We start from the raw sequence: 19828 nt of genomic DNA, 5'->3' as shown, positions 1-19828 counted from the left end.
TTTTCACTTTTATATTCCAATCTAGCACAGGGCCTGGCAAAGAGAAAACATGCAATGAATCACAGGTTTAGAATTTTAGAACTGGACAGCATTTAGAGACAATTGTGTCCCAATTCTTCATCTTTGCAGGGGAAGAATACGAAGCCCAGAGAAATTAAACATGTCCCCCATAGCCACACAGCCAGACAAGCAGATCCTAGGTACTAAAACCCAGACCTCCTGACCCCCAATACAGGGATTTTTCCACTGCAGCCTCTGCATTGCTAAAATTCTTTTTATAGCCTTTATAGTTTCTGGATTTCCTATCTTTATGATGAGAGTCTTCCCCACTTCTTTATTATGTATATAGTCTCTTATAATTTCTCATTGCTAAAATTCTTAACAGTCGTGGCCACCCCAGGGTCCTAGACTATGCTATGAGTGAGAAGCCAACCTCTAGAGACCAACCATCAAAGAACAGGAGCTTGTCTCTCTCTTTTTCAGAGCCTACCACATTCGTGGCCAAATGCAATGATCCAGACTTCTCATCAAGACATTCAGCATTGCAGTCAGAGCTGTGAAGAATGCTAACGTAGGAATGCAATGAGGAGCTGCTAAAATTTTCCAGCAGAGAGGGGAGGAGCTTCTCTGAAGCCTTTAGAAAGCTTTTATAACCAGGGAAAATGCCAGGCTCTTCAAAGGTGTCACTTTAGGGGAACAAAACAAAACCAAAAAAGCTGATTCCAGTATCCCTCTTGGCATCTCACTTGCTTTTCTGTGTTGGCCTAGATATGCCTGGACCGATCCACACTATCAGGAGCCCACTGTGACATTATATTTCAGTTCTGAGCCAGGGCACAGCATAACCAGCAAGACCTTGCCTTCATATAATATCAGTCACCAGTTCCTATAATTTTACCTGTACAATCTTTCTCATATCCATCCCCTCCTTTCTAACCCTACTGCCTGAGTTTATGCTCTTATGACCACCATGGGGAGTTATTAAAGATATTGTGCAGGGGCGCGTGGGTGGCTCAGTTGGTTGAGTGTCCAACTTTGGCTCAGGTCATGATCTCACAGTTCGTGGGTTCAAGCCTCACATCGGGCTCTGTGCTGACAGCTCAGAGCCTAGAGCATGCTTCTGATTCTGTGTCTCCCCATCTCTCTGCCCCTTCCCCACTCATACTCTGTCTCTCCCTCTCTCAAAAATAAATATTTTTTAAAAATTAAAAAAACAAAGATATTGTGCAAAGGATGTACATGAGCTGTGTTTGGGGAAGCCCACCCTAATTGCACATGGAGGAGAGTCAGGCAGGAAAGAAAGAGAAGATAGGAGAAAGGCAGCAGGGACAATGGACTACTAGTATCCACCATCAAACTTCTGCATTCCTGTGACTGACCTGTATTCAGTGTGTGATGGCCCAGGGTGGCCATTCTTAGATCCCTATAGGATTGTACTATGACCTTCCAAATAGGCCATGGGATATATTACTAAACCATTTTTGTAAAAAAAAAGTCTACATTATTATCCCCATTTTACAGAGAGAAAACTGAGATCCTCTGAAAGTACCTCACTTGCCCAAGGTTACTAGGAAGCTTTGCTGGGAACAGGCAGATAGAGAAAGGAGTCAGATTAGAATGACAGGCTGCTGTAACTGCAAGGGATCTCAGAAACAATATAGTCTCTCTTTCTTTCCCTCCCTAATTTTAACCAAGGGGAAAGCTGAAACCCAGAAGGGGGAAATGACTTGTTTACAGTCACAATAGTAAGGACATGGCAAAGATAACCACTTTATGTCTAACCATGGCTGGAAGCTGGGTCTGTGGCCCCAAGCCCAGGCTCTCTCCTTTAGATTCTGTGAAAGTGATAATATCTGCCTAATAGGTGGCATTTTCCAGGTGGGAAAATTGGGAAGGAATAGTACCATCCTAATCCTCAAGTGAAAAGGCAAATATAGCTTCCAAAATTTAGCTTCCAAAAATTCTGGTGATGAAAATTTAAAAATTTACACCTGAGGGGGCACTTGGGTGGCTCAGTCGGTTAAGGGTCCGACTTTGGCTCAGGTCATGATCTCATCGGTTCGTGGGTTCGAGCCCTGAGTCGTGCTCTGGGCTGACAGCTCAGAGCCTAGAGCCTGCTTCAGATTCTGTGTCTCCCTCTCTCTCTGCCCCTTCCCCACTTGCGCTCTGTCTCTGTCTCTCAAAAATAAATAAACGTTAAAGAAAATTTTTTTTAAATTTATACCTGGGGACCTGAATGATTTGGTGATGGTACTCTGAACAGTCCATACTGAGTTTATGAGGTGCACAGAAATCAAGTGACTATGTTTATAACTCAATGTGACATACTCAAGAGACATACGCCAGACAGAAGGCCTGGCCCTGACTAGGATGGCCAAAAAAAGTCACAGCCTGGTACTGCATAAAGAACACTATACTTAGATGGAAGCCAAAGAAAATCTGGACTCAAATCCTGTCTGCTTAGTCACTAAATGACATTGAATGACCTCTCTAGGTGTCAGTTTCTTTACCTGTAACACCTAAAGTTCTTGTGACGCTTGAAATAGTAAATTTATATGAAATGGAAATAGCATAGACATCACATAGTTCTGACCACCTTGGTTCAAATGCTGGCTCTGGAAATTACTAGCCAATTAGGCAAGTTATTTAATCTCTCTGAGTCTTAGAGTCCTCAGACAGGGTCTTTAATAACTAGGATATCTGAGGATTGAATAAAATACACTATTTAAATGTTATAAAATGGTATAACACTTTTATTTTATTTTTTTACTTTCTTTTTTTTTATTAAGTTTTTAAATTTCAATTCCAATATAGTTAACATACAGTGTTATGTTAGTTTCAGGTGAACAATTCTACACATTACTCAGTGCTCATTGTGTTAAGTATACTATAATATTATAAAATAGAATAATGCTTTTAAAGCCTGGTACATAGTAGTTACAGCATCTGGTATACAGCAGTTACTCAATAAATGGTATCTTTAAAAAAGGTTGAGTAATGCATACCAATAGAGCATTATTATACTATAAATTGGAGGTAATCATGCTCCTGGTATCCTACTGGCATGCTTTACAGAATGAAACACTTATTAAGCACCTGCTGTATGCACAGTACTAATTCAATCACTCTCAGCAAAGACACCAACAAAACAGAAAACACACTCCCAGCCCTCAAGGAATTTACAGTTCAGAGAGAGAGAAGAGACACGTGAAAGACCAAATCTCAATTTAAACATAAAGAGCAGCCCACCTCCATGGCAAGTTCAGCACAAGCTACTTTCCTGGACCATGCTGATTAACTCCCCAAGCTGCTGGTTGCAGTTGAAAGGGCAGTAAGCAGACACACTTAAGGGTATATAGTAGTTACTTAATAAACAGTATCTTTTTTTAATGTTTATTTATTTTTAGGGAGAGAGAGATAGAGCACAAATAGGGGAGGGGCAAGGAGAGAGAAGGAGACACAGAACCTGAAACAGGCTCCAGGCTCCGAGCTGTCAGCATAGAGCCCAATGCGGGGCTCAAACCCACAAACCATGAGATCACAACCTGAGCCAAAGTCAACCGCCTAACCAACTAAGCCACCCAGGTGCTCCAATAAATGGTATCTTTTAAAAAGGATTGATTTAGACCTACCTACTTCTCAGGTCTTATGGTCCCTCATCCCCTACCTTAGACCCCATGATTAAAAAACTCCTAAGTTTCCCAATTGCATCTCAGTGTCTTCCTACCTTCACCCAGGAGGTTTCCCCTCCTTGCAGAGTCTTTGACTCTTCACCCCACATGATTAATGTGAGCAACTCCTGCTTATTTTTAAGACTGAGTTCATGTTCTTCCAGGAAGCCCTCCCTGATTCCTCAGGTTAAATTAGGTACCACTCTTATGTGTTCCCATAGCAAACCTTCCCCCATATATACCACTACCAATCACATGTATGCCTCTGCATTTATTCAACAAATATTTACTGACTAGTGATGAGCAAGACCATGGTTAGCATTAGGGATATGATAGGTAATAAGACAGCCATTGTCTCTGCTCACTAACACTTACAATCTATAAGGAAAGGCATATACAGAACAAGTAATTTTAAGGAGATGCATGTTTTACGAGAGGAAAATAGAACGCTATGGGATTGTAAAAAGGCAGACTAATGTTATCACCATCATCATTACCACTTATGGGCTCTATGTTTCAAACACTGTGCTAAGTACTTAAAGTTTTCTTAATTTATTTCTCACAACAACATTGGGAAGTATAATTCCTACATAAAGTCTAGGAAACTCTGGCTTGGAAAAGTTAAATGATGTATCTAAGGACATACAACTAGTAAGCATCAGAGCTGAATCTTTAACTCAGGTCTGCCTAATTCCAAAACATTTCTCTTAACCTCCGTCTTTCCCTTTAGGCAAAGTGTGCAGAGCCTGCCAGTTTCCTCAATATCTATTCTCCATTTCTCCTTTAATAAGATAACTGCTGAAACACAACAGTTGGCAGATGGCAAACTTTATTCATGAAAGAATAATTAAGGAAATCAAAGTAAAAAAAAAAATAACAGAACTGCTGGATTTTAGCAGGGTATATGACCATTTATAATAAAAATTGCATGTCCCAAGCAATCTTATAGCTAGGTATGGTTATATGACTCACTTCCGGCCAATGGGACAAGAGCTTATGTACACTACTTTCCCTTTCTCCAGACTGCTTGATGGAATGTGGACATGATGGCTGAAGAGGGAGCAGCCATCTCAGGACTATGGGTTAGAAGCAGTATGATAAGTGTGGCAAAGCCAAAAGCTAGAATATCTACTTATACTTTTATGTGAGAGAGAAGTAAGCTTCTATCTTGTTTATGCCTCTAGATTAAGTGGATCTCTCTATTATGGCAACAAAACTACTATCTCAATTCCTATAAGAAGCTACTACATCTCATTCATTTCTCTATTCCTTGAGCCCAGAAACATTAAATGTTGAGTTGGACTGAACTGAATTCTTGTTTGGGTTCCGTCATTCACTAGACATATGTCATAGAGAAATCATTAATGCCCTTCAATCAGTTTCCTTTTCCACCCTGCCTATCTCACAGGATAGTTGGTGAATCAAATGGCATGGTTTTCAAATTTGTTGGTTGCAAAGGGCCTAACAAAACCATGTTTGTCTTTGTGATACACCATAAAATGTTTGTCAAGATACGTGGATCATATACAACAAGAATGACTTTACTAGCAGAAAATATGGTTGTATTATATAAATGGAGTTCTCTGCATCTCAAAAAATATGAAAAAAAAAAAGAAAACATATCTGAGTTTCTCTGTTAATATTTGTTTTCATCAAGTAAAACTGGGGGAAAAAACCTGAAATTTAGGTTCTAAATTGTGGAAACTAAAATGCGGAAGATTGCCATTAGTACACTTGAGGAGAGGTTTGGCTCTAGGATCACTAGCGTTCCAAAAGCACATGGCTTGAGAGGCACTGAGATAATGGATGTGAAAGCACTTTGAAAATGGAAAGGGATCATTACTACTATTCATATCAAATATGACTCCCTCTAAAACTCTGACATTATTGTAATTCAGCAGAACAGGCAAGGCAGAATGAGACTGGTGGGCTAGAGACCAGGGCACTCTAATGGCACAGGCTAAGAGTCAGGTCATCATTAATAATCACTCAGAAAAATTCTGGGGAACTCTATCATGTTCTTTATAGCCCCAGTGTTTCCCAGTGTATCCCAAGCAGCTGGTTATTCCTAGGGTCAGTTCACTTTACATACTCAGTGTATGATGTAGGTGGCATTTAGTAAATATCTGTAGAGCTGACTTCCATAACACCTTCACTGACCCTTTCAGGGAGAATTGCTTCCTTAATTTTGTTCTCTTGTCAGTTCATTCTGCTAGTAAAGCACTTACCATGTACGGTTAGTTACATTTTTGAGCACTACCTTTCCTAGCCTGCTGTATGCTTTGGGTAAGAAGCGACTGTGTCCCATTCACCCAAGCATCTCTTGTGTTCACACAGTGCCTGGCACATAGTAGATGCTCAATGATGGTTTTACTTTTCAGTGAGTTACAAGAGGCAGACTTGAGGAAAAACATAGATGCTAATTTAAAACAACTCTTCCCTAAGCCAGTCCTAAATCCAAGTCTAGCCCTATGGTTACTGCACTGGCAAAACCAATCTTTCTGTTCCCAGGAAGCTAGGACTGTCACTATCAAGTAATTCTGATTTGCTGATTTTTCTGGGAACGATGCCACAGTCTCCTCACAGCCTTGTGGCTGTGGGAGCTAATCTATCTATGGGTGTTACAATAAACTAAATAGGTGTCATAAATGACAGACACCTCCTGTATGTCAACAGTGCAAACAGTTTCCAAGACAGAAGACATCTTGACTCCTAGGGGCCATTCTAGAAAGGGGAAGTAAATTGCCTACATTACAAAAGATACATATTACTCTCTTGCCCCAGGGCCTAGAAAATAGAACACAGAACAATTACAAACTGACAGTAATTTATGTTGCCTCCATTTCATCCTCCCATACCTTCCTCTTAGCAGTTCTCTGAATCTTGGATTAATACCCCAATTAATAACAGCTGAGGGCAAGTCTGTGGTCTTGGGAGAAATCACCTAGTGCTACACCAATATGAAGGACTACATTATTTTCATTTCATAGAAATAAACATTCCGGGGCGCCTGGGTGGCGCAGTCGGTTAAGCGTCCGACTTCAGCCAGGTCACGATCTCGCGGTCCGTGAGTTCGAGCCCCGCGTCAGGCTCTGGGCTGATGGCCCGGAGCCTGGAGCCTGTTTCCGATTCTGTGTCTCCCTCTCTCTCTGCCCCTCCCCCGTTCATGCTCTGTCTCTCTCTGTCCCAAAAAAAATAAATAAAAAACGTTGAAAAAAAAAAAAAATTAAAAAAAAAAAAAAAAAAGAAAGAAATAAACATTCCAAACAATCCAAAGCCTTTTAAATTCAATAGAATGATTCAGGGCCTTGAGGAAATAATGAGATCTATACATTCAGACACAGTGTTAGGCCTGGAGATTATCTCTGAATGTGATCTCTCACTGCCACAGTCAAGCTGGGTCTTACAGGATGTGAGATTACACCAGCAGAAATAGGACAAGATCTGGGCACTTTGTACATGAGAATTAACTCTTGTCTTAAGGATGGGGGCTCAAGAGAGTAGAGGGCCCAGCCTGGATACTAGAGAGGGAAGGAAGGGACTTTGGCTGCTTATTGTTTTTTCTAGGTGCTATGCTTAGGGAAAGAAAGGGGACCACAAGATCCCTTCTAGCTTTTCTAGTCAAATTCACCGGGGGGGGTGGGGGGGGGTGGCAAAAGAGACAGGGACCTGGGACAGAGCCTCTGCAAGTTGGCAGACAAGAGCTTTCATGTGCTGTCCTGTGTCGGAAGCAAGGGGATTGCATCAGTGACCGCTACTATCTGGCTAGACACCGAGGGATGATGAAGGACATCACAGAAAAGCCTACAGCACTAACCAAAGAGAGCATCACTCCCTTCAAGCAACTAAGGTCATCTGGAGCCAGCTGTTTGCAAATAGTGGGTTGTGTTTGCCAGCTTTGATTGACAAAACCTCGGGGCAGTTCCAATAACCACATTTCAGTTCAGCTCAATCAATATTTCCTGTCCTCTACTTGATACCTGGCCCTCTGCTACACACTGAGGGTGCAGAGAAAAACGAGACATGGTCTCTACCCTTAGAGAGCTCACCATCTGGAAGGGGAGATGGTCATCAAACAGATCATTACAACAAAGCAGTAAGTCCTAAGACAGAGGAAGCACAAGGAATTCTGGCAGCTCATGGTAGGACAAGTAGCCCAGGTACAGGGAACCCAGGAAGGTTTCTCACAAGGGGAGATTCATTGTTTTCCTCCTCACCCCATTTCCCCACAAGAATTTAAAGGTTTGATGACGTATTAACCAAGTGAAAAGGGAAAGACCTTCCAAGTAGACAGAACAGCCTTGAAACGGTATGATGATTTGGATGAAAAGCGAGAGGTCCAATGCAGTTAAAGCATGGTATCCCTGAGATGGGAGAAGAGAGTAGGGAGAAAGACAGGGACAGATGGCACTAATGTGGCATTGAGCTTCCTTTTATACCAAACTAGGGAGAAGGTCAGAGCATGGCACATGCAGAAAATTATCTTTTAGAGGAAAAAAATCCCAAGAAATTAACAAAAAAACAAAGAACGCAGGCTCAAACAAAATGAATTTTATTTCCTACTAATTTACGTGGGACTTTTAGAAGAGGGATATCCCAAAATAAAACAATTCCAACAACTACTTTAAGGTGTCACAACTCAAAGAGGGTGTAAGTCACTCCTTTTAAATTTTAATAGCACCTTGTTATCTTCCTTTTAGCACCTGTCGCTTTCTGCTTAGGAGCATAAGTATCTGTGTCTTATCTCTAATGGTTTATCAGCCCTCTGAGCATGAACCAGGTCTTGTTCATTCATCCTATAAAATCTTATTACAACCCAGTCTGAATAGGCAAGGCACCCTCAACAATGCCTAGCACATAACAGACATTCAACAATTGTTTCAGACACCAGAGTTACATGATATCAGAACTAAAAGACTCTTTTTAATTTTTTAAAGTTTATTTATTTATTTTGAGAGAGAGAGCAAGCACAAGCAGGGGAGGGACAGAGAGAAAGAGAGACAGAATCAAGCAGCCTCTGCACTGATGGTGCAGAGCCTGATGCGGGGCTTGAACCCACGAACTGTGAATCATGACCTGAGCCAAGATCAAGAGTCGGACATTTAACCAACTGTGCCACCCAGGCTTCCCTCAGAACTGAAAGAGTCTTAAAGATAATTCTAATCCCGTTCCTCAGCCTTTATGAAGACTCATAAAAGCTATGGACTCTCTTCCCAGAAAAAAATCACACACAGAAAACATTTTACGTATAATTTCAGGGCCTGCAATGCCCAGAGGGGTAAAGTTAACTTATCCGGAGTTGTGAAGGTGTAATAAGTAGCATAACCAAGCCTAGAACGCAACTTTCCTGGTTCCCAATTAAGGTCTCTTCCCACTACAAACTACAAATGAACAATTTATTTGGGTTGCTCCCTGCCGGGAGGCTGCCAGATGTGGCAATGTTCCTCTGAAATTCCTTACTACAAAGATGACGCTCAGGAGAACATGCAAGTTTAGCGGCTTCTGAGGCCCAAAGACAGTGGTGGACCTCTGCCAAGGAGAAAGAGGGGCAGCGGGAGATGTTCAGGGTTACATGGAAGCATTACAATAAACCAAAGAACCAAAAGTGATGTTGAAGTCTCCCCAAGTAGAAGAGCAAAATCCTTCTTTTTTTTTTTTTTTTTAATTTTTTTTTTTCAACGTTTTTTATTTATTTTTGGGACAGAGAGAGATAGACAGAGCATGAACGGGGGAGGGGCAGAGAGAGGGAGACACAGAATCGGAAACAGGCTCCAGGCTCCGAGCCATCAGCCCAGAGCCCGACGCGGGGCTCGAACTCACGGACCGCGAGATCGTGACCTGGCTGAAGTCGGACACTTAACCGACTGCGCCACCCAGGCGCCCCAAGAGCAAAATCCTTCTTAACTGCACTGTTTACAGGAAGTGCTAGAATCATGACTCAAAGCCAGACCTTCTGACTTTCAGGCTGGTGTTGTGTCCACCTCACCAACAAAATTCTCTGCACATCCACAGAAATCTAACCACCACTGAAGCAATCCTGTTGCTATGGGAATCCTAAGAAATGGGCTAAATAATCTTAGAAGGCTTGGAACTAACTCCCAGTTATCTGTGATAATGGATTCAAGGAACATCAACATATTTTAAATCTGCAAATACTATAAAACTATTTGGCTGAAAATGTAATCTGCCTCTACTTGCCACAAACCATTCAAGTCAAGTGCATATCATTTAATGTGAGGCCCATACTGAAATAAGTACTAAGAAGATACTCTTTTAAAGTACCACAAGTAATGAAGCCAAATCATTTGCGTTTCCCTGTGATAACCTGGTATATGGACAAGATCAAGAGCTGGCAGAAACAGCCCCACCGTAGATAATATCCAAATGAAATAACTGGAGACGACTAAAGGATGACCCCCCCATCCTTTCTACCTCCAATATTATCCAACCAGTGTGTGTCTGATCTTTAGTTCTTGGCAAAAGTTGTACACTGTCCTTTTCTAAAATGGACCCCTGTTCCCTTTACCTCCTGGGCTTTAACTAGGTGCTTATATCTTCCAATGCCATGGGTAGGCTTTGTCTTGTAGTGTCGACTGGTGCTCAACAGAATGCCACCTAAAAGACAGAAAATAAGACAAACAGGTTTCAAAACTCTTCCAGGGCAGACAGATCACACACGAAGAGACAAATTTTCCACCACAAGACTGGGAATATTTGAGGACAGCAGGCCACTTACTGATTAAAGAACTAGAGCTACTTCTTAATCCTGGACTGACTCTCAGTTTACCCCTTTTTTTCTCAACTTTTGGGCCCTGGACTATATCCAATCCCCACTACCTATCTTTCCTTGAGAAATTATCTCCTGCTACAGCCACTGGTGGTAGGAGGACAAAATACTTTCTCACAGTGTTCTTGTTTTCTCTTGTCCCCCAACAGGCAATAATCCTTTTAAAGTTTCTCATATGGGCCATACAGAGAAGGAGATGGGTGACAAATATAGCCAGGTAAGAGGACAATCACAAATTTTCACAAAGTTTTACAAACCATCTATTTATTTGTAATTGTAATATAGAACAACTTCCAACACACATTGCCAAGTGAATAACAACAAAAACAAAAACCTAAGATACAGAACAGTGTGTATGTATACTAAGCATAAACCAGGATCTCCATATACATATTTATTGTGGTAGGCCCAGAGATGCACCACTTGGATCTACCTTCAGGGAAGCCCTTTAATCCTAAATATTTTTATCCCTGTTTACAAATAAACTGTAGCTTGACACATGAAAAGATGTTTAACATCACTCATCATCAGGGAAATGCAAGTCAAAACCTATCAGAATGGCCAAGATCAAAAAAACGAGAAACAAGTGTTGCAAGGATATGGAGAAAAAGGAACCCTCTTGTGCTGTTGGTGGGAATGCAAACTGGTGCAGCCACTATAGAAAACAGTATGGAGGTTCCTCAAAAAAGTTAAAGATAAGGGGCTCCTGGGTGGCTCAGTTGGCTAAGCATGCAACTCTTGATTTTGGCTCAGGTCATGATCTCCCAGTTGTGAGATAGAGCCCCATGTCAAGCTCCACACTGGGCATAGAGCCTGCTTAAGATTCTCTCTCTCTCTTTCTCTTTCTCTCTCTCCCTCTCTCTCCCTCTGCCTCTCCCCTCCACACACTCTCTCAAAAATAAAATAAAATAAAATAAAATTTTTACATAAAGCTAAAAATAGAACTACCCTACAATCCAATAATTGCACTTCTGGGTATTTACCAAAAAAAAAAAAAAAAAAAAAAAAAAAAATACAAAAACACTAATGCAAAGAGATACATCCATCCTGTTTATAGCAGCATCATTATGGAAGCAGCCCAAATGTCCATTGATAGATGAAAGGAAGTAGTGTGTGTATATATACAAAGGAATATTATTCAGCCATAAAAAAAGAATGAAATCCTGCCATTTGCAACAACATGGATGGATCTAGGGAGTATAATGTTAAGTGAAATAAGTCAGTCAGAGAAAGACAAATACCATATGATTTTGGTCATATGTAGAATTTCAGAAACAAAACAAATAAGCAAAGAAAAAAAAGAGAGACAAAGAAACAGATTTTTAACTTTAGAGAACAAACTGATGGCTATCAGAGGGGAGGTGCGTGGGGGAGGGGTAAAATAGGTGATGGGGATTAAAGAGTATACTTACCATGATGAGCACAGGGTAATGTATGGAATTGTTGAATTACGATACTATAGACCTAAAACTAATATAACACTGTATGGTAGCTATACCGGAACTATTTATTTATTTATTTATTTATTAATGTTTATTTATTTTTGAGACAGAGAGAGACAGAGCATGAACGGGGGAGGGTCAGAGAAAGGGAGACACAGAATCCGAAGCAGGCTCCAGGCTCTGAGCTGTCAGCACAGAGCCCGACGCGGGGCACGAACCCACAAACCATGAGATCACGACCTGAGCCGAAGTCGGACGCCCAACCGACTGAGCCACCCAGGCGCCCCAAGGAACTATTTATTTTTTAAAAAGCATGAGTAGAGCGGGGGCAGAGAGAGAGGGGGACAGAGGATCTGAAGCAGGCTCTGCACTGAGAGTAGTGAGCCCAATGCAGGGCTAGAACTCATGAACTGTGAGATCATGGCCTAAGCCAAAGTCAGACGCTCAACTGACCAAGCCACCCAGGAGCCCTGGAATTGGAATTAAAATTAAAAACTTAATTTAAAAAGAAGAAAGAGTGGCGCTTGGGTGACTCAGTCAGTTAAGCGGCCAACTTCAGCTCAGGTCATGATCTCGCAGTTTGTGGCTTCAAGCTCCGCATCGGGCTCTGTGCTGACAGCTCAGAGCCTGGAGCCTGCTTTGGATTCTGTGTCTCCCTCTCTCTCTGCCCCTCCCCAACTCGCACTGTGTCTCTGTCTCTCTCAAAAAATAAAAAATGTTAAAAAAAATTAAAAAGAAAAAAGAAACTATAGTTCAAAAGATATAGTGAATTGGCCGAGGTCATCCAGCAAGTGAAAGGCAGAACTGCAATTTAAACCCAGGTCTATCTCACTGAACAGCCTGTACTCAGATGGGTTATTATAACGTCTGAATTTCTGGAATATAAATTCTGGCTAGATATGATCTTTCCTAGCTCAGATATCAGTTTCTTATCTCTACTCTTTCACTAGAACCAGCCCTCCACAGCTCTTCTCTGTCTCTCTTACTCACTGTCTACCTTCTGGAGAAGTGTTAGTCCTAGGTTCTGCTCCCTTTCCTCCTAGTTCCTGTGGTCCTGCCCTCATCTTCCCCAGGGCCACCATTCTACAGGGAGGTTAAAAAGAAAATGGTGTGGAGAAGTGAAATGTTTCTTAGGCTTCTCTTTTCTAAAATGGACTTCCAAGCAGGTCTGCTCTATGCCAGGCCAATCAGAGATTGGCTTCAGAGCCAATCCTGCATTTACAACCCACACTATTTCATCAAGACAAACCCTAGATATCATGAGTCCCTTCCATGATATGCATTACTCCACATTTACTAGTACATGCCAAAAACTGTATAGACACTGGGACAAAGATGACTAGAATATGCCCCTTTCCCTGGAGACACTCAATGGGTACTAGGGAAAGATGATAGGAAAGCAGATAATTACCTTATGGTGTACAAATTACTTTAATAGAGATGAGAACAAGGTAGTGAGTGCCTAGAGGAAGGAACAATGAATCTACCTTGGTGGGGGGAGGTGGTGGGAGTAGGGGAGGGTAATGGGAATAGGTTCAGAAGAGGTAACAAATGCATTCTTTAAAGAGGAGTAAGAATTTACCATTCAAGGAAGAAGGAGGTATTTTTGACAGAGGTTCCAAAGGAGCACTGAACACAACTGAGGTATCTTCTTGGCTACTATCCCAATTCTGTCTCTCTGAATCTAAGACCTTTGACCCTTTGAGTCTTCAGGTTCCAGAGCTGTAGTATGAAGCTTACTGTCTAGTGGGAGGAGGGAATCATTAACGGAATAGTCACAAAATAAATATAAAATTACAAATTGTGATACTGAAAAAAAAAAAGCACAGAAGGCTATGGCCATACAGCTGGTGGATCTATTTTAGACTGGAAGATCAAGAAGCCCTCTCTGAAAAAAATGACATGTGAACTGAGACCAGAATTCAGAGGAAAATAGTGGTTATCCACAAGGAAGGGAAGTGATTAGAAAGCAGGAGGAGTGGGAGACTTACTGCTTATTTTATATTCTTTTGTATCTTTACTGTAGATAAAGGTATACACATATTATCTATTCAAAAAAATAAATAAAACAAATTGAGACCTGAAAGGAATTTATTAGGCAAAAGACAGAGGATAAATGTTCCAGGGAGAGGGAGCAGCATGTTCAAAGGCCCCATTGTGGGACACCACTTGGCACATTCAAGGAAGAGAAATGCTGTCAGTGTGCCTGAAGCAAAGTGAAAAGGGCACAGAAGATACCAGAGACTAGAGCAGAGGTGGGAACACACCACTCTCCGCCTTGTGAAGGGTTTGGATTTCAAGCTGAACAGCCTAAAGCAGGGAAAGTATATGACTGGTATGTTTTTAAAAGATCTCTTTGGTTGATGTATGGACAAGGGGGTGGGGAAAAAGAACGTGGGTAGGTTAGGAGATTCAAGCAGTAGCCTTGGCTAAGTTGTTGTTGATCTCACTGTATCTACATCCCCCCCATTCCATCCTCTAGAGTTTGCTCCTCAGCCACAGAAAGAACGCTTGCCATTCTGTATAAGCCACACAGTTGTCGTGCCTCTGTGCCATGCTGGGCGGCCCCCCTGCAGGGACTACACCTCTCAGACTAGTGAAATCCTAGCCAGCCTCCAGCGCCAGCTCAAATATCACCATCTCCATGAACCTACTCTGTTGCCCTAAACATACAAAGACCATCGAATTTACTTCGTGGTTATAATTCTTGGATACTTCCGCTTTATAGTGAAACGTTCTGTGTAAATAAAGAAGAAAACTCAGATTCCAACCACCATCTTTAAGTACACAGAAACTGAATCACCGCCACCTCCCCCCCACCCCCCGCCCCCCACTGGTTTCAAAAAGGTGATCTTTGAGATGGTGACACATCTTAGGCGAAAGCGCCACACTGCCTGCCTCAGCCTCTCATCTGCTGGAATTCCTTGGCGAATAAGCATTTTCAAATTCAGTTTAGGGCAATTCCTATAATTAGAGCAGCTGGTTAATTAAAAAGCTGGTTCAAGCTACTGTTAAATTAACCATTTTCCCCCTTAAATGAAAGGTTTTGGTTAAATTACCAGTGTTTAAACAGCTTAATTAGCCAGTTGTTTACGTTATAAAGTGTACCAGTTTGAAAGCCTCTGATTTCTAATAAGTTCAACTGAATTCTTCCCCTGCTCCTAGTCATCAAACTGGCTTTCCTGCTGTCACATTAACATTGCAGCCTCCTAAGAGGAAAGGCAACTCTTTTCACTGAAGACACAGAACCCCAGGGTTTCAAAAGGAGGCTCTGAAGATCTTTCAATTAGCACAATTATAGGATGTAATCAGTATTGACTTCTCCCACATCACATCCCTTTACTTTATATATGACAGCGTGACTGTCCTTCAGTGTCCTTGCTTATTAAACTGAAAACTAAACCCATTAATCTAGGATGGGGTAAACAATGTCATTTTACTTCTCTTTCAAAATTAGCACAAGTAATTTTAGCAGGGCTATGCTGGAGAGAAAGAGAAAATTACTGGGGTAGCCCCAGTCAGGATTAATTACAGGATATTCTCTCTCCATTCAGATCCTTACACAACACAAGGGCAGGTATACCCCAGCACCTGACAAATAGTATGTGCTCAGAAATTGCTCTTTTTTTTAAAGGTTTTTAAGATATTTTACCAAGACAAACTACAATGAAAAACTTTTCCAGTTTTTCTAATTATAGTACACTGAACTACCTGGATTTGAATGTGCCATGTTTCTCTGATTCCATCTTTTTGCTCATGCTGTAATGAGAGGACTCTGAGTTCTCTTTATTTAAGCTCCTTAGACTTCTTTTTATGTATTTACTTCTACCTCTCTATGTACGTTTAAATCAGTAAGAAAAAGACAATCACTACAACCATGCCCATCTCTTGGAGAGAGCAGCTGGGATGGTACCCAAGCCTACAGAGAGAATGACGGGTAAAGGTAAGAATAGGGCACTGCTCCCCACTCTTTTCTGAAAATCATTATAATTCAATCTTGGAATTTCTGACGTTAGGATATCTCAAAGAACTCGTGAAAAATGTCAACAAAACTATGTCCTTTCAAGTAGAATTATCTTGGCATGCCAGCATTGGTGAGCTTCTCTGGGCCTTCTAGGCACTAGGATTCCCTGACAACAATTATAAAATGGGCAAAGGAAAAGACAAATGGCAGGTAAATATATGAAAATACAGTCAACCAACTAGTAATCAAACACATGCAAACTACAAATACGAAGGATAGCATTTTTTAACTTATAATATTACCAAATATTAACAAAAATTTTTTAACGTTTATTCATTTTTGGGAGACACAGAGAGACAGAGTGTGAATGGGGAAAGGACAGAGAGGCAGACGCAGAATCCAAAGCAGGATCCAGGCTCTGAGCTGTCACCACAGAGCCTGACATGGGGCTTGAACTCATAAGCCATGAGATCATGACCTGAGCCGAAGTCGGACACTTACCCAACTGAGCCACCCAGGCACCCCATAATATTTCCAAATATCAAAAAAAAAAAAAAAAAAAAAAAAAAAATAGTAGCATTCAACGTTGATGAGTGTAAAAAAAGGGGATTCTCAAATACCAAATAAGTATAAAATAGCACAATCTTTCTGGAGACCAATTTGGTAATGCACATCAATAGCTGTAAAACGTGCATTTCCTGGGACACCTGGGTGGCTCACTTGGTTAAGCATTTGACTCTAGATTTCAGCTTGGGTCATAATCTCATGGTTCATGGGTTCAAGCCCTGTGATGGACTCTGGCAGCACAGAGCCTGCTTGGGACTCTCTCCTTTCTCTCTCTCTGCCCCTCCCCTGCTCTCATTCTCTCGAAATAAATAAGTAAACATTAAAAAAAAGAATGCACACTTCCTTTGATCCAACCAGTTTGACTTTTAGAAATGTATTCTAAGGGGCGCCTGGGTGGCTCAGTCGGTTAAGCGTACAACTTTGGCTCAGGTCATGACCTCGCGGTTCATGAGTTCAAGCCCCACATCAGGCTCTGTGCTGACAGTTCGGGGTCTGGAGCCTGCTTCAGATTCTGTGTCTTCCTCTCTCTCTGGCCCTTCCCCTTTCGAGCTCTGTCTCTCTCTCTCTCTCTCTCTCAAAAATAAATAAACATTAATAATTCTTGAAAAAAAATGTATTCTAAGTTAATAATCAGACAAGAATACAAATACTGATGTACATGGATGTTTATCATAGTGTTCTTTACATTGAAAAATCCTATGGGAATGCAAGCTGGTGCAGCCACTCTGGAAAACAGTATAGAGGTTCCTCAAAAAACTAAAAATAGAACTATCCTATGACCCAGCAATTGCACTACTAGGTATTTATCCAAGGGATACAGGTGTGCTATTTCGAAGGGACACATGCACCCCAATGTTTATAGCAGTGCTATCAACAATAGCCAAAGTATGGAAAGAGCCCAAATGTCCATCGATGGATGAATGGATAAAGAAGATGTGGTATATATATACAATGGAGTATTACTCGGCAATCAAAAAGAATGAAATCTTGCCTTTTGCAACTACGTGGATGGAACTGGAGGGTATTATGCTAAGTCAGTCAGAGAAAGACAAAAATCATATGACTTCCCTCATATGAGGACTTTAAGAGACAAAACAGATGAAGATAAGGGAAGGGAAACAAAAATATAAAAACAGGGAGGGGGACAAAACAGAAGAGACTCATAAATATGGAGAACAAACTGAGGGTTGCTGGAGGGGTTGTGGGAGGGGGGATGGGCTAAATGGGTAAGGGACACTAAGGAATCTACTCCTGAAATCATTGTTGCACTATATGCTAACTAATTTGGATGTAAATTTTAAATAGATAAATAAATAAATAAATAAATAAATAAAATTAAGTAGTAGAACAATAACAACAACAAAAATCCTAGAGACAGCTTAAATTTCTCTAAATAGAAAACTGTTTGAGTAAATTATGTTTACTCAAAAGGATCCCTACAGGATCTTTTTCAATAGATTTTAACATGCCCTATTTGATCCTAGCTTTAAAAACAAAATAAAACCCCCAAAAGCCTCAGATTTAAGTACCTTTCAATACTAAAATATACTATAAAACTATAGTAACCAGTAGTATTAAGAAGGTTAGTAGAGGGGCGCCTGGGTGGCTCAGTCGGTTAAGCGGCCGACTTCGGCTCAGGTCATGATCTCGAGGTCCATGAGTTCAAGCCCCGCGTCGGGCTCTGTGCTGACAGCTCAGAGCCTGGAGCCTGTTTCAGATTCTGTGTCTCCCTCTCTCTGACCCTCCCCCATTCACGCTGTGTCTCTCTCTGTCTCAAAAATAAATAAACGTTAAAAAAAAAAATTAAGAAAAAAAAAAAAGAAGGGTTAGTAGTGGCATCAAATATACAGACAAATCAATGGAACAAAGTTAAAATAATCCCAGATCTATATGGAAACTTAGTATATGAGTTTCAACCTATGGATTTTTCAATCAATGGATGTTTCGATAAATGTTGAAACAACTGACTACCCATTTTTTTTGGGAGGGGGTGGGATTGCATCCCTACTCACTTCTAATTCCAGATGGATTACATATATAAAGGGGAAAAAATACCAGAAGATAACATGAAGATTAAACTAATCCTGGAACAGATATCTTTCTAAGCAAGTATCAAAATCTAGAAATCAAAGATTAATAAACTTAGGTATATAAAAACGTAAAACTTCTTTCCAACAAAAAACACAAAAAGTCAAGAAACAGATAACTAGAAGCAATGCAAAGCAGAGATGACAGAAAAATGCTAATTTCCTTAATATATTAAAACTATGTAAAATGAAAAAGCAAACAATCCAATAAAAAAATGGGCAAAAAATATAGACAGGCAGTTCATAAGGAAAGAAATACAAATAGACAATAAAAATATGGAAAGATGATAAACTCTCTCAAGAAATGTAAATTATGAGGCATAATTTTTTACTATCAAAAAAATAAGATTTTTTTTAAACCCAGTTTTGACCAGAGAATAGAAATGTAAATTAATACAGCTTCTCTGAAGGGCAATCTGATGATACTTACCAAAAATTTTAATCACAATCCATTGACTCAGCAATTTCAATTCCAGGAATTTATCTTACAGATGTACAGAAACAAGTTCACAAAGAAGTATAAAGATTGTTGCTGCAGCATTTTTTTTGAAATAGCAAAAACTAAGGACAACCTAAATGTCCAGCATTAAGACACAGTTATACACACATAAAATATATATGCTCGTATATGAACACAACTTCTTGAAAAATATATACGAAATTGTGATCAGTAGATACCACTGGGAAGTAAGACTGGGAAACAGAAAATTCAGCTTTTCATCATACACCTTTTTGTACAGTTTATATTTACGTTTATCCTATGCATCCATATAAGTGCATTTACAATTCTTAGTTGATAATTTTAATTGTAATTAAAAAAAAAAAAAACTTTACTCAGAACACATACCAGTTCAAAATGAATTTTGCCTCTAATTGACAGGTAAGAGAAGAGACCAAAGCTGGGAAATAAGTGCACTTGATCATAATCTCTTTTTAAAACAAAACGAAACAAAATAAAATGAACATCTAGCAAAATGTTAGTAATTGCCCAATCTGGGTTTTGTGATATATTATCTTTTTTTTCTCTTCCATATTTTTTTAATCTTTCAAAATAAAAAGTGTAAAAGAGAAAAAAAACACGTTAAAAAAACAAACACAACACCTTTCCTGGACCCCACATTCCTCTCCACCTCCTTCTAATTCTCTCTGCTCCTGCTCAGAGGTCATAAAAACATTGTAACAGCTTTCTCTAGCTCTCCAACCCCTATTCACTTGTCAACTCACAGTTGACTTCCACAACTAGCCCCACCCCACCTACACAACACACTGCCTTCCTAAGATCACCAGTGACCTCCATGTTGCTAAAGACA

The 19828-nt window shown here is 40.4% G+C and overlaps 1 protein-coding gene across 1 annotated transcript in view; it reads right to left on the bottom strand.

The window, feature by feature from the left end:
- The window catches only part of MRPL48 (mitochondrial ribosomal protein L48), a 68297-nt gene that overhangs the window by 18003 nt on the left and 30466 nt on the right, over positions 1-19828 (bottom strand). Inside the window, exons 8-9 of the mRNA XM_081790163.1 lie at positions 18949-19002; positions 10198-10286 (exon numbers count right to left, since the gene is read on the bottom strand). Coding sequence (XP_081646289.1) covers positions 10198-10286; positions 18949-19002 — 143 coding nt within the window. The remainder of the gene's footprint in view (positions 1-10197; positions 10287-18948; positions 19003-19828) is intronic.

This window comes from Panthera onca, chromosome D1, assembly GCF_046562875.1.
Source record: "Panthera onca isolate mPanOnc1 chromosome D1, mPanOnc1 haplotype 2, whole genome shotgun sequence".
In the NCBI taxonomy this organism is placed as follows: Eukaryota; Metazoa; Chordata; class Mammalia; order Carnivora; family Felidae; genus Panthera; species Panthera onca.
Note: the sequence above shows the minus strand (reverse complement) of the source record. Positions and strands in the feature narration are given on the sequence as shown.